At 44.9% G+C, this 15,824-nt stretch overlaps 1 protein-coding gene and 1 long non-coding RNA gene across 2 annotated transcripts; both read left to right on the top strand.

Annotated features, from left to right (window-relative positions):
* Positions 1-3,600: 3,600 nt before the first annotated feature.
* ARC (activity regulated cytoskeleton associated protein) lies at positions 3,601-6,422 on the top strand. Its single transcript, XM_042466155.1, has one exon. It carries the CDS (start codon positions 4,010-4,012, stop codon positions 5,237-5,239), a length of 1,230 nt encoding a protein of 409 aa, XP_042322089.1. The 5' UTR covers positions 3,601-4,009; the 3' UTR covers positions 5,240-6,422.
* A 207-nt stretch (positions 6,423-6,629) lies between these two features.
* On the top strand, positions 6,630-9,881 carry LOC121930019. The gene is made up of 3 exons (XR_006103799.1): positions 6,630-6,790; positions 7,581-7,746; positions 8,170-9,881. It is a non-coding gene; the product is annotated as an uncharacterized LOC121930019 (long non-coding RNA).
* Positions 9,882-15,824: the final 5,943 nt, after the last annotated feature.

Genomic DNA, 15,824 nt, shown 5'->3' with positions numbered 1-15,824 from the left:
GATCTTGGAACCCTAATGTTGTTGTTGTTGTTGTTGTTGTTGTGTGCCTTCAAGTTGTTTCTGACTTATGGTGACCTTAAGGCAAGCATATCATACATAGAGTATTTTGGGGCTGAGAGAGTGTGAAACACCCAAGGTCACCCAGTGGGTTTCCATGGCTGTTTCAATACTTTCAAGGAAAGAATTCCAATGCATTTGGAATTGCCTATGTAAAAAGAAAGAGGCAAGAAATGAAGATGCAACACCCAGGAAATGCAATCTTGGCTTTTGAAGGCATTTTTCTGTTATCTCCCCCCCCCCCTCGCTATCTATCTAGCTATCTAGGCCTTGCAACTTCTGCTCTTTTGAGAGAGTTCCCTCAATGGTGCCTTGCAAAGCCAGTCACACTGTTGTTACTGTTGTTGTTGGGTGCCTTCAAGTAGCTTTCAATTTGTAGTGACTTCATCATGGAGTTTTCCTTGGTAAGATTTGTTCAGAGAGCGTTTGTCTTTTGCCTTCCTCTGAGGCTGAGAGTGTGTGACTTGCCCAAGGTCACCCAGTGGGTTTCCATGGCTGAACGGGGATTTGAACCACAATGTGACCAAAATATTCTGAGTGGGGACTAAAGACGTTGTGCTACTGCTAACGGTGAACCCTACCATCTGCAAATAGATGTGGAGCTTCTCTTCTCCCTAGAGAAATTCCTACCCTGTCAGAGTTTCTGTGCCCACAAATGGAGGGGAAATATGTGACAAGCTGTTTTCATGTGGCTTTATCCCAGTAGTTCTTAGAATTTAGCCTTACAGAGGTTTTGGACTTGTTGCTGCTGTATGCCTTGAAGTTGTTTCTGACCTATGGCAACCCTAAGGTGACCCTATCATAGGGTCTTCTTGGCAAGATTAGTTCAAAATGGATTTGTCTTTACCTTCCTCTGTGCCTGAAAAATAGGATTTGCCCAAGGTCACCCAGTGGGTTTCTATGGCTAAGCGGGAATTCAAGCCCTGATCTCCAGAATCCTAGCTCAACACTGAAACTACTATACCACACTGGCTTTCAAAAGCTGCATTGTTGTTGTTTTGGACAGCTGGCTCCCAAATTCCTGACCATTGGCCACACTGGCTGTGGTTTCTGATAGCTAAAGTCTAAAATACATTGAGGGCCACCGGTTGAGAATCACTGCTGTATTGCATGTGTCCCCAAAAAAAGACCCCACGACGAAATAGAATTGCCAAGCTAGTACCATCCCAATCCATGGTGATGCTGTGAAAATTATCCATCTGTCATTGTCATGTAGGATATTGTCATTAGAATATTGAGGGAAAACTAACAAAGAACACAAATATACACTTTTCAAGGTAGTGTTCTCATCCTGAGATTCCTTCCCTCATCCTGAGGGTGAGAGAAGATGGTCTAAGCTTTAAGATTTGGGAACCTAATGAAGAATCTCACCTTTGCAAACCCAAGAATCAGCAGACACTCATTATTTTCCACATTTCTATCACATCCCTAAATACAAATTGGAATACTTCCTCTAAAAGGCTAAAAAGGAGTGGACAGTAACCCACACCAGTGCTTCAAAGAAACAAGAACCTCCTGGATGTTCTACAGCTGTCTTGAGAACCTGAATGAAGCCATTGGGTTTCAAAACAGAAGGAGATCCATAATTCAGTACAGGTTCATATACGTCGAATTTTAATATATTTTTTAAAAAGGACATGCCGCAAGCCTAAAGCTGAGTGATAAAACCACACACACATCAAAACTTCACAAGATAGAAACTTCCAACTCTCCTTTTCCTCCTCCCAACCAGAATCTCATAAGGGGAAGATTTCCCAAATCTAAAAAAGTCCACAAGAAATAAATGTTGTAGTTCATGTGGGTATGGAGGAAGCTTGTTTTCTGCTGTTCCAGTGACAAGGACATTGAGCAATGGATTTGAACTATAGGGCAAGACATTCACCTCAACATTAGGAAGAACTTCTTTTTGGTAAGAGCTGTTCAACAGTGGAACACTCTGCCTTTGAGGGTTGTGGAGTCTCCTTCTTTGGAGGTCTTTAAACAGAGGCTGGTTAATGGCCATCTTTCTGGGGTGCTTTGATTGTGAGTTCCTGCATGGCAGAATGGGGTTGGACTGGATGGCCCTTGGAGTCTCTCCCAATTCTATGATTCTATGGGTCATGCTTTTTTAAAAAATGAACCCCAATGAAAAAAGTAATAATTAAAAACCCAACTGTATATTTGGGGAGTGGGGCATCTCTGGGAATAATCACCAAGTTACGTAACCCTCCACGCTTGCTTACTAAGCCTCCCCATCGTGGCTCCTTTCCTCTTCCTAATCATGCCTTGGCATCACCATCCTGTCATCTCCTTCATCCCAGTCTGAATGACGGGTTGGAGTTCCGGATAGGGAAACTCTGCCTTTCTAGAAAGGGAATCTCTTTCTTGGCTGGTTACATAAGCCCCCGGTTGTCCTTTTATGGCTCAGCTTCCTGCTTCATCCACCAGGAACAAGTGGAGCATCATCTGCGTCTGTGGGCTGGGCGAGTGATTAAGCATCTGATTCAGGCTTACTAATTGGCAGGTTTGGCAATGGGTGGACTTAATGTGTTGGAAGCTCGGGATGGGTAGGACACCCCCTCCCCAACCCTATTAACCCCCGTACACACAAAAAACACAGTCCCCCCTCCAAAATAAGCATCCTTGTGGTCACTATCATTATTGCCCTGTCACTCCATGTGCTGCACCCTAATTCCCACTTCCGGTTTGAAAAACAAAAACACGCACCCTTTCCTGTCCAGTGACACTCCCCCCCCCCCCCATATCTTTTTGCAAAATTGTACAATGTTGCTTCTCTGGGTACATGTGCAGCTTCTGTACCTATATGTCAGAGGAACGGACTGGCAAAACCATTACTGGGTATTTTTTGCCCAAGAACCCTATGGAATTCATGGGGTCACCATAAGTCAGCAGATAACTTGAAGGCACATGCACACATTCTCTCTGTGTGGTGCATGTGTTTAACACACACAAACATACAAAGAGAGACAGAGAAAGAGATGTGGGGGAGAGATGTAGGGGACAGCATGAATGATCAACCTTTTGTTGGCCAGTGGACTGTGACAAATTGCATTTCAATCTCTTGCCCCCTTTTGTCAGGGGTCACTTGGAGAGAGTGGCTTAATGAAGACCTTGCAGAGTTAACAAGGCTGGGAGATGAAGAAGTCCTTTCTCCGTCTCTGTCCTTTGTAAGCAAGGGATGTGCAGGCAAGAGGGGGTGGCGGTGGAGGATGAGAGCGAGGGAGGTGAGGGGACTGTCATGCTGGTGGTAGGGGGAGAGAAAAGGTAAGAATTACTCATCCATCCATCCAACTGTCTGCAGAACCTTTAAAAGTGCTTCTCGCCTCAAGTCTGGAGGTGTGTGGGAGGGGGCGGGCAAAGCAAAAGGATGGGGGAGGCAGGGAGATTTGCCAGGAGCTATGTTTTCTACTGAATCTTTCCCAGCCAATCAGGAGCCAGCTGGCAATGAGCAAAGAGGACTGGCTACACCCACAGAGGGAGCTGCATGGAGTATAAGTATTGGTACCCATCTGAGCAAGTGACAGATCACTGAGAGAAGCCGAATAGCTCTCTCTGCTTTGCAGCTCCCAGAGATTCAGAGCTCTTGTGATTGGGAAGTTCGCAGAAGAAAGGAAAGGCAGAAAACAGCATTGGCAGAGGCACTGGCAAGAGTTTGCGGCTTTGCATCTTCTCAAGGAGGAACACAACCTGCCAGGGTCAGGGATCAGTGGCAACGGGCAACCGACGGACCCAGACCTGACAACTTTCTTCATTTGTTTGTTTCTCCTGGACTTGGACGGCTGTAGTGCAAGTGGACCCCGACGGCGACTCTTTCTGGGGTGATTTCTGATTCAGTTGTGTTTGTGGTTTTGTAGAGGGAAATAGGTAGTTCTCTTCAGAACAGGTTGGTGGCAAAGGGGTTGCTTAAAAAGGGTGAAGGTACAGTTAGGCTATAGCTGCAGAGCTAGCAACTATGCAGTTGGAGAACTTCAACCACGGGAACATCCACTCTTTCCAGGGCCACCGTGGGGTGGTCAACAACAACAAGCCCAATGTCATCCTTCAGATAGGAAAGTGCAGGGCAGAGATGTTGGAGCATGTCAGGAGAACCCACCGGCACCTCTTAACTGAGGTTTCGAAACAGGTGGAGCGGGAACTGAAAGGCCTGCAGAAATCAGTGGGGAAGTTGGAGAACAACCTGGAGGACCATGTCCCCTCAGCTGCTGAGAACCAGCGGTGGAAGAAATCCATCAAGGCCTGCTTATCTAGGTGTCAGGAGACCATTGCCCATTTGGAGAGGTGGGTCAAGAGGGAGATGAATGTCTGGAAGGAAGTTTTTTTCCGCCTGGAGAAATGGGCTGACCGTCTAGAGTCTGGCGGGGGGAAGTACTGCCATGGGGATACTTCCAGGCAAACTGTCTCTGTTGGGGTAGGAGGCCCAGAGATCAGGCCTAGTGAAGGGGAGATTTATGATTATGCCCTAGATATGAGTCAGATGTATGCCCTGACACCACCTCCATCAGGGGACATCCCTGTGGTGCCTCAACCTCATGAATCCTATCAGTGGATCACTGCCCCAGATGATACACCACCTTCTCCAGTGGAGACCCAGATTTTTGAGGACCCCAGGGAGTTTCTCACTCACCTGGAGGATTACTTGAAGCAGGTAGGTGGGACTGAGGAGTACTGGCTCTCTCAGATTCAAAACCACATGAATGGCCCTGCTAAAAAGTGGTGGGAATACAAGCAGGACTCTGTCAAGAACTGGCTGGAGTTCAAGAAAGAGTTCCTTCAGTATAGTGAGGGCACCCTGACAAGGGATGCTATCAAGAGGGAACTGGATCTCCCTCAGAAGGAAGGGGAGCCCTTAGACCAGTTCCTCTGGAGAAAGAGGGACCTCTATCAGACCCTCTATGTTGAGGCTGAGGAGGAGGAGGTCATCCAGTATGTGGTAGGGACCCTCCAACCCAAACTCAAGCGTTTCCTTAGCCATCCCTACCCTAAAACTTTAGAACAGCTGATCCAGAGAGGAAAGGAAGTTGAGGGCAACATGGATAACTCTGAGGACCCCAGTCCTCAAAGGACCCCAGAACACCAGCTAGGAGATTCAGTGGAAATTTTGCCTCCTTCCACCACTGCTAGTCCTGCAGCGAGTGACAGGACTCAGCCAGAGATTTCTGTCCCACCAACCACAGTGATATGAGCTGTGTAATGAGACAAAAATGATCCAGATGGGAGCTGGAGACTTACTTAGGATGATTGTTTCCTATCAGCAGAAACTTTCAGCCATGAATGGTCTGATGATATTCTCAGTCCAATGGCCGATAGAAGGAGAATTGCCTATTCTTTGAGGTGGACCATGTGGAGAACATGGTTTGCCTGAATCACTCAAAGGTGGTACAAACTGGAGTACTAATGGCTATTTTGATGATATTTTTTTAAAGCCATTACAAAGGCAACCAGTCCGTTCTCTGTGGCAGAACTGGCTACCTTCCTTTTGGCATTGGTTGCCAAGGGAATTAAAGAGGCACAATAGAGGATTCTTCCTGCTTATAACCAGTCCTGTCCTTCAACATGCTTTTCCTCCCAGGCATTCTCCCTTCCTTTCAGGAATCTATTCCAAATGCTTATTGCTTACCTCTGTATTAATCAATGGGCTAACTCTCTGGAAAGCCACTGGTTTCTGCTTTCCTTCCATTTCCTCCAGCTTATAGTGTGAGATCCTAACAGACTGGAGGACTTTTTGCAAGTTGCCTCCAGAAGCTCACCAGGAGTTTCAGCCATGAAATTAACCCAATGCCTGCTCTCTCCCTACTCCAAGTGGGTCTGTGGATTCTTGGGCTCTGACCTGATTATTCAGGGCTTTCAGTTCCAGAAAAGCCATTTTCGCTATACATTCAACAATGGATGACAGCTAGACCTAGGTTATTTACTTCCCTACCTTCTAGACTTTAGGAGAAGAGGGGTTAGCCAGGGTGGGATACCTACTTTGCTCACTCATTAGGACGCTAAGATGTTCTTTCCTTGTGGCTAGATCACTAGCAGGAGAAGGGAATATGCTATCAGTTATCTCGAGTGACTCAAGGAAAGATCAGATTGCACTCCAAAGCTATACCAGAGTTATACTCCTAAATTATGTTAAAGCAGGGTGGGTGGGATATACAAACACAGCTTGAATTCAGGTGTGAAGCTGTCCACATCTCTGCCTCAAGACAACAGAGACACTGCATTCATGCTCTCCTACTTTCTTGCTTGAAAGACAAACTGGACACTTTAGTGAGCTATCAATGCTGCGACATCTTCAGTGCCGTGCTAGCTGAGCTGATATATTTTCCCCTCATAATCAGACTGATTTTAGAAATGAGAGCTTGAAGAAACCTCGGGTCTCATTGCATTCCTTGATGCTGAAAAGTGAAAGGCCAGCAACTTAAAAAAACTTAGTTGGAGAGAGTGAGCAAGAAAGAGAAAGAGGGAACTGAAGCAAAAGTTTGTAGCACAGAAATTCTGCGCCCTCTAGAGTTCTAGAACTGCAGGAAAGAAGCTTTTGCTGCCACTCAGGTTGTTGGACTAGTCACTGCATATATGACTAGGAGCATTGACCAACCAGAAGAGGTGAAAGGAAGAAAGTAATAGAAGAGAAAACATGCCTCAAGACAGCTTCTGCTCCCTTTGCCGTAAGAGAAGCAATGAAGAACCACTGTGTGCAAGTTGTCCTGAGAGCCTCCGGGATGTGACTCCTTTCCCCAGGCTACAGGTAAGATTACTCCTCCTTGGCCTATCTCCTGTTGACAGTTGTAAATAGTGATGGATGAATATAATTCCCAAGTTCAGTCCTTGCAAAATTGAGCAAAATCCTCAGAGTCAGAGGGTATTATTTTAGAGGCTGAGAATTGGCAGGGAAGAGATGGTAGTCAGGGAAACTGGAGATGCCCTCTCCATTGTTGTCCCATTGATAAATTAGCAAAAGAGATTTGTTAAAATCAAGATTGATGTGGGTTGGGGAAGGCATAAGGAAAGAATGGCCCAAACCCCTACTGTCACTCTTCTCAGAGTTAAGAGAAAATAGAGCTGGGAGAGTTCCTAGAGATTGTCTAGCTACAGCTTTACTAGTTAGAGCTGGGACAACAGTATAACTTGAGAACACTTCATCATTCGCTCACCAGAGGACTGGGCAGATGGTAGCTGTCATTGAGTACTCCATTCTAAAGAGGTCCAGAGTCCTCATGTCCCTTCTCTTCCTTCACTCCCCCAGACCCAAGAAAGATTTTACAATAAATGCTATAAATGAAGGAAGAGTTAGTCATTTCCATTTGCTTACATGTTGTTCTCTGGCTGCCAAAATCAAGACATGAGAGAATTGGGCCAGTGGGCACAGGTAGGCAGCAACTCGGTCTCTGTGCATCACAGTGCATTCTCTACTGTGACAGCAGAAACTGGCATTTGAGGTTGCTCAGACAGAAAAGTAAACAGTGCTAAAATGCAAGACATTGTGTGTCTCGGAAGCAAGACCAGCTCACAGTGTATGACCTGCTTTTTTCTTGCAGTGACTCATTCAAGAACAGCTGCGAACTAAGCACTTCCTGAATCACATGTGGAGCAGAGATGAATATGGAGAGGAGCCTCAGAAAACAACCCAGCATGCACCAGGGCTGGATGGACGTCAGAATCCAAAGGCTTCTGCAGCCCCTACAGAGAGATTGCCTGGAGAAGGTAATGAGCTTTCTTGGCTTGCATGGTTACATCCCGGCCCCTGCTATGAGATGCTAGCTCTGAATGCCCACTGTACTTATTAAAAATCCTTCCCAATGGAAGAAAACATTTAGGTTCCACCTTGGTGGAACATCATGTTGGAGAAGAGATGCTAGAGTTTCTCCATTTGGGGAGAGGTCCCTAAGGAGGAGGATTGAGTTTTCAGGGGAATGTCAGGAATGGGCTCTGACCCTGTGATATCCCTTCCAAATATTAAAGATGTCACCTCTAGATTGCCTCTCTTTCTAATGTACTCCAAGAACTCCAAGGTTCTATTCATGGGGAAATTACTTGTCACAACTTTCCCAGGCCTTAGGCTATCTATTCTAGTCTTCTTCTTTCCTTAATCCACCATCTAATCTTTGCTTCATTCTTTTATTGTAGGATGTTCATTTCCTTCTGCAACTATGAAGCCACCTCTTTCTTTGTCTGACTCCACACTTCCACCATGTGCTGAGAAGATGCATTCAGTTGTGAAAGTGCAGTGCAGAAATATGGAGAGAAGTGGCAGATATGGGCAGCTGCTACAACTCTTGAGGCTAGAAAGGTCCCACGGATGCAGCCAGCAGAACAAAAATGGACATTCAATGGACCATACCCAGGAGAGAAGCAAGCAATGCCTCAAAATGACTACTACAGCAATATGAACTCTGTGGCTGGGGATGTCAAGGGAGGTTGAAGTTCTTCAGGTGTTGAATGCAGAGTTTCACTGGGGATGGGAAAATGATTGGAATTGGGGACAAGGGTGAGGATTTGGGGAGAGTGAGCTCAAGCTAAAAATCTATAGCCTGCTTAGTTGATCCAAGAGGTCAGTTAATATGTCTTGGTGGCCCTATTGCTCATGAGGTTTGACCAGCTGAAGTTAAATGCTTTTTCATTCCTTCAGAAACAACATCTTGAAATTAAAGGTGTTTGGCTGAACTACAGAGATGGGTCCGATAGTCACAAGATAGCTGGTGATCATTCACGATGAAAGGGTCACAGCTGTCTTTTCACATTGGTCACAGTGCCACAAGGAGATATTTTCTTTTGGCTTATGTGATATTCCTTTTTTGTTTATAGGGCTAAACTAAGGAAGCATAAACATGTAAACCACTGTATGCAGTATGCATTTACCAGATAGTGTTTTTGATGTTCAAATCGATTTCACTTCATGTTCCACCTGTCAAACAGGTTGGATTGGAGATGGTTTGGGATTTTATTTTCTTCTTTTCTTCCAAACCTACATGGCTCTACATTAGGTGTGACTGTATACGAATGTCAATGTGCCACATCATACCATCTCTTCAACATCTGGTGTGTTTGGTCATTTTTTCCAACTCAGAGCTGAGGAGACGTGATGCACCTTGAGCCATCAAAAGAAGAATATTCAGGGATAGGACAATTATGTTAACTTTTTTTAAAAAATGGATATCATTGAAACTTTGGAAAAACTGCTAGATTTTCAGCCTCAATATCCATGCTGGCCTTTTTCATTCCTTGCTATCTACAAACATTACTTGGAATAGCAACAACATGCAATCATAAGTCTTTGAACAGCTGGCCAATTCAATTGCTGGATTGCAACAATATCAATTGCTTCTAACCAGCAGGAGCTTTTTCTGTAGCACTTTTGTTCATATATCATCAGTTCTCGCTGACAGATGTGGGAGAACCATATTGAAAGGCATGAGTGTATGTGTTGTATCTGTGAAACCAAAAACATCTCTCCTGATCCTTTGCATAGCAGTTCTCCAACAAAGCTGCTTTCTAATTCTAGTTTTTACGACTGGGTCTCCTCAGTTTATTGTGGGTTGTACAGAAAGTAGAACTACTGATTCATTATGAATTTTCTTGCTATCTAGACTTGGGTGGGGGCTTTCTTTCTTTCTTTCTTTCTTGTATGCTCAGATCACTTGTATTGTATGAAGCCACTGACTCCTCATGTTATCACATTGGTGGTGACTCATCCGAGGCTGTGTCAGCCGCTGCTGTAGTTTTAAACAAAATGTTATTCTTCACTTGCAAGCAATTGTAGCAAAAGTCTGTTCATAGCAAGGGCATTTTTGCTTTTCTAGATTTCTACAATAAAATATTGCAATAGATGCACAAAATAAGCATACTCCTGTCTCACATTCATTTCTATCCACAACAAGTATGGCCTATTGTGTGTGGCATGGCTTATGGCATGAAACGCCAATGTCATATATGTTTGAGTCTAGTTTGCTTCTCCATCTATGCAGGGAGGGTCTCTTTCATCTTACATGATTATATCACTTTGGTGCCATTTTAACAGCCATGACTACATCATATGGAATCCTGGGATTGGTAGTTTAAATGAGGTGTTTCAAACTCTCCACAAAAGAGCTGTAGTACAGCACAGGGGGTCATTGGTAGCCAGCAGGGCTACTATGGCTGCATCTGCACTGCAGAAATAATGTAGTCTAAGACCACTTTATCTGCCATGGCTTAATGCTATGGAATCCTGCTATAATGGGGTCCAAAACACACTGCAAAAATAATCCAGTTCGAGAGCACTCGAAGTGCCCTTGCTCAGGGCTAAGGAATCTTGGGAATTGTAGTTTATTGTGGGACCAGAGCTCTCCAGCAGAGAAGGCTAAATGTCTCACAAAACCACAGTTCCCAGAATTCCCTAGCATCGAGCCAAAACAGTTAAAACAGTCTTAAAGTGGATTATTTCTGCCATGTTCTTTGGATCCTAGATGACTTAAAGGGAAATGACCCATGGGAATGGTGAGAGAACACACACAGTGGAGGAGCACACACTTGGAATGCCAAAAGTCCTGGGTTCAGTACTTCCAATGAAAAGGGTCAGGTGGATGGCAATATGTATAATTTGTTGATGTTGTGTGCCTTCAAATAGTTTCTGACTTATGGTGGCCCTAAGGTAAACCTATCAGGGGGGGTTTTCTTGGAAAGATTTGTTCGGGGGGGGGGGTTTGCCATTGCCTTCCCCTGAGGATGAGAGCATGTGACCTGCCCATGGTCACCCAGTGGCTTTTAAGGCTGAGCTGGGAATTGAACCCAGTCTCCAAAGTCAAAGTCCAACATTCAAACCACTAGGCCACATGGGTATCATAGAATCACAGAATCCCAGAGTTGGAAGAGACCCTCAAGGGCCATTCAGTCCAACCCATTCTGCCATGCAGGAAGACACCATCAAAGGAGCCCTGGTGGCGCAGTGGTTAAATGCCTGTACTGCAGCCATTCACTCAAAGCCACAAGGTTGCGAGTTCAAGACCAGCAAAAGGGCCCAAGCTTGACTCAGGTTTGCATCCTTCCGAGGAGGGAGCTAAAATGAGTACCCAGACTGTTGGGGGCAAATTAGCTTACTTGCTAACTAGCTTACTTGCTGTTCACCGCTATGATCTTTGGAATAGCGGTATATAAATTAAAAAACAAAACAAAACAAACAAACAAACAAAGCACTCCTGGCAAATGGACATCCAAACTCTGTTTAAAAATATCCAAATAAGGAGACGCCACCACACTCCAGCATTCCACTATTTGAACAGTTCTTGCTGTCAAGAAGTTCATTAGTTTCATCAAAGACAATGGATTAGGGTAGTAGATCTTCACATATTTCACTGTCACACGTAACAATGAAGAATTCATAGTTTTTGTGGGGGTTTTGGGCCATGTGGCCATGTTGTGGGAGAATTTATTCCTGACATTTTGTCTGCATCTGTGGCTGGCATCTTCAGAGAAATGAGGACACTCCCTGCCCCCCCCCCCCCCCCCCGAATTGTGCATTATGCATTGCATGTTCTGGCTGCACATTGTGCTTTGCAGTTGCACCTTATACAAAGTACATTGGGGCTGTGCATTGCATCTACTGCATTGTGAGTGCACATAATATATCATGCTTTGCCGTTTTACCTTGTGAGCTGGGCACTGCGTATCATGCACTGTGGTTGTGCATTCTGTATTGTGCAGTGAGGTTGCACATCCTATACTGTGCATTGTAGTTGTGCATTGTGCATTGTGCATTGTGGCTGCACCTCATGTACTGTGCATTGAGAGTGTGCATTGGAGATTGTGCATTTGTAGTTGCACATATATTGTGCATTTCAGTTGTGAATTGCCTATTTGGCATCGTGGTTGTGCATCATGTATTGAGGATTGTGCATTATAAAACAACACCCAGTCATTAACATGCTTTTCATAATGTTATTATTCTACATGAGAGCTGCATAGTGTTCACATAGACTATCTCTGCATGCAAGTATTTACACTTCGCTGAGTGGCTTTAAAATTGCAGTCTATAAAATGGAAGGGGGCTTCGAAGATTGTGGAGTGCTTCTGGAGAAAGTAAGAGAGAGGGCTGTAAAGAATCCTGAGAGATTTCCTTCTCCCGAATGAGGAAGGATCAACCTCCACAAGATTTTTCTCATTTTAGGTGGAAAGTCCAACCAGAGTTTTGACAAGAAAGCATTTTTCACAAAACACACTTTTCTTTGCAAGGTGTCTTTTTCACAAAAAGACCTTTTTCTCCCCTCCTTTGGAGCAAGCAATTTGTTTGTTTGTTTTTGGTACAAAAATGTTTTGAAGTTTAACTGCATGAAAGTTCTCAACATTTTGCAAGTAGAGAGAAAAGAAATGATAATTACTCATCCCTGCATGTGCAGATTGGGGAGAGGGAGCATAGGTTTACATGGCAGGTGGGCAACTGTCAATTTTTGCATTGTGAGGGGGAAATGAGGGGCTTTTTGCCATGGACTTAGCTACCACGAGCCATTTTAGGCTCAGAAAACGCCAGGCTTACAAGAGGAAATGACCAGGAAGATGGATTAGATCACTTTCAGGGCATTTTCCAACTATATGATTCCATAAATCTGTGAGAATGACTTAGCTTACATATTCCCTGCGGGTACTAAACACCTTAGGAGGCTATGACTCATGACTGCAATTGCCATTTCTTGCTAAATTACGAATCAGCTTCAAGATAATCATCTGACCTGTTCCTGGTGGAGCACCAGTTGGACAGCAGAGAGAGACACCGGAGGGAATGTGGAAATTAAATCATTTCTCATTTCCGATCCCCCAAGCAGAAGACGGCACAATAGCTCTGATTGGGAAGCCAGGTGTCTCCCAGCCCTTAACTAGCAGTTGATGTGAATGATTCTTTTAACGGTGCCCTCCTGATCTTTACTCAACGACACAGGGAGCCATTTATCCATTATTGGGTGCCGCTAGGAAATAGGCTGGTTTCATTGATGACTCAGCCATGGTCTGCTACAAGAACCTTCCTACAGAATTGGATTACAGTAGCTACTCCTGCAAGAGAGTTTAGAAAAGTGGCATTTTGGACTATAATGCCCATGTTGCTTGGGGATTCTGGGTGTTGCAGTTCAATGATGAACTTTTTCAAGGGAGACATTAGCTGATGGGTCTCAAAAAAGTGTAAGGGCACCATTGAAAGGATGAAGGAAGGTGGGTATGAGGCTGGCTATAGCTTTTTATTGCTCTTCACGATTTCCCTTGGTGTGGTGGAGAAGACGTGACTTTTTCATTTGATCTCAGCTGCCATTTCCCCCTTCCCCAACTAGAGTGACCTCTGTGCATTGCTATTCTGAAATACTGGAGCTTGGGAGTGGAGGAATGGTGGGATAGAATGGCCAGGCTTGCATCACACTGCAATGCAATTTGATGGTGCTAAGGAAGCAAAAGCTGGCAGCTTCCATTTCAGGTGGTTTTGGCTGCATCTGCAGCCAAAAGTCAGTTTGACACCACTTTAACTGTCATGGCTCAATGCTATGGATGTCTGGGATCTATAGTTTTGTGACATATTTAGCCTTCTCTGTCAGAAAGCTCTGGTGCCATAACAAGGTACAAATCCTAGGTTTCCATAGGATGGAATCCGATGGGATGGATCCATTTCTTTACTGATGTGGGAGCTGCTATTATGCAGGGATGCATCCTCACAGAAAATTATTGTCCAGAGGTAGGGGATTCCTGGGTACTATTCACCTACAGTTATACAACCCAGGACAAGATATAGCCATCACCCTCCTGGGCCAGACTGTGGAACCAGTTGGCCATGGAGGTATAAGAATGGTGACTTTTTCGAAGTCGAAACAGTCATCCACAATGACTGACAAAGGAGGCTGGTGTAATGCCAGGTCTTGACAGCATATATCACCCACAGTGTTCTGGCCAGAAGCAGATGGCAGCCAGTAATTATACAGACGAGTCCTATTACTGACATAGCCTAGGGTGAATTTCACCCTTGTTTTACTTGACCAACTGAAAAGGCTCCAATATGACACCTACCTCCATTCTCATCATTTTCTAATAGGATTGTGAAAATTGACAAGGGAGAGTTAATGATGGTTAGCACAAAAGTTCTCTGAAACTTTCCAGATGAATTTGAATGGGATGGATGCCCCACACTGATGTCAGTGGGACAGGGAATCTGCTCTGGCATGTAGTCTGAAGATTGGTGGAAGGAATGTCATGTAGATGCACAATACTACTAGCAGAAATCAACAAGGACTTGAAGCAATGACTGAAGAAGGTTAAGGAGGAAAGTGCTAAGGTTTTGGTTAATGCTGAACATTAAGAAAACAAAAATAATGGCCATGGAAGATCTATAAGAATTCATCCTAGATAACAAGAAAATTGAGATAGTCAAAGAATTCCCATACCTTGGATCAAATATTGACCAGAATGGAGACTGAAGTCAAGAAATGAGAAGACTGGGAATGGGGAGGGCTGCTATGAGATAACTGGACAAGATCCTAAAGTGCAATGATATAACTCTGAACACTAAAGTGAGGATAGCTGAAGCCATGGAATTCCCCATCATCATGTATGGATGTGAGAGCTGCACAGTGAAGAAAGCCAATAGATAGAATATCGACTCATTTGAGATATGGTGCTGGAGGGAGTGCTGAAGACACCATGGAAGGCCAAGAAGACAAAGAAGTGAGTTCTAGAACAAATCAAGCCTGAATTCCCCATGAAAGCTGGGGTGACTAAATTGAGGCTGTCATATTTTGGTCACAACATGAGAAGGAATGAGTCACTGGAAAAGTCAATGATGCTAGGAATGGTAGAAGGCAGTAGAAAGAGAGGGAGATGTTGTTTTGATTCAGTGAAAAGGCCACAGGCCTAAACCTGCAGGACCTGAGCAGAGCAGTTGAAGACAGGGGTCTTGGAGATGTCTCATCCATAGGATTGCTATGAGTTGAGGTTGACTCTAGAGCAGTTAACTACAGCAAATGTAATCTGAACTGTAAAGGAGCCATCCAGAGTGCTGACCCCCAGCCACCAAATAAATTCAGCAGTTCAGATAGCTCCTCTACAAACTATGGCCTGATACAGATTGATGCAAAGCACCGGCCTGGGGCCGATTTTAGGGCTTGGGATAGTGGAGCATCCGCATGCTCCCGAGCTCTACTGTGCCATAATGGCTCGCTCCCATCCACACGGGGGTTGCCATGATGACATATGTGCGGCGCCATGTCCAAATGATATGGCACCACATGGACGTCATCATTGCACGTGAGGGTGCCAAAGGCACCCGGCGTGCGCCAAAAAAAGAAACCACTTGGAGTGGGTTCTTTTTAGGGCTTCTGGAGGCCACACCGTTTGGTTGCTGCGGCCTCTGCGTGGGGTAGAAAGGAGCGGCATCTTGGCACTCCTTTCTCCCTATTTGTATCCCCCCTAAATCCAGAATTCAGGTAGGGATGGCCACATTCACAGGTGTCCCTTATGCGTGCAGATGATTTTTTTCCAAGTGCTGCAGAGGCTGGTATCTTCATCCTCTCCACACAGCACCTACATTCCCCCTCCCAATTGTCTTTAAACCTGAAGCCACCTCATATGGGCTTTCCATGCTGTTCTATGAACAGAAAGGACCTCATATAGGCTTTCCATGCTGTACTATGAAAAGGAAAAAATAGAAGCACCTGGCAGTGCCTTTCTCCTCCTGCTGGAGGCACAGTGAATACAGAAGCATTGAGATCTCCAAAGAACCTCCATGGATCCCAGTGGTGGTGTCATCATTGTGTGTCCAGGTAACAGGGGTGTTGCCA

Source organism: Sceloporus undulatus, chromosome 4 (assembly GCF_019175285.1).
Source record: "Sceloporus undulatus isolate JIND9_A2432 ecotype Alabama chromosome 4, SceUnd_v1.1, whole genome shotgun sequence".
Taxonomy (NCBI): Eukaryota; Metazoa; Chordata; class Lepidosauria; order Squamata; family Phrynosomatidae; genus Sceloporus; species Sceloporus undulatus.
Note: the sequence above shows the minus strand (reverse complement) of the source record. Positions and strands in the feature narration are given on the sequence as shown.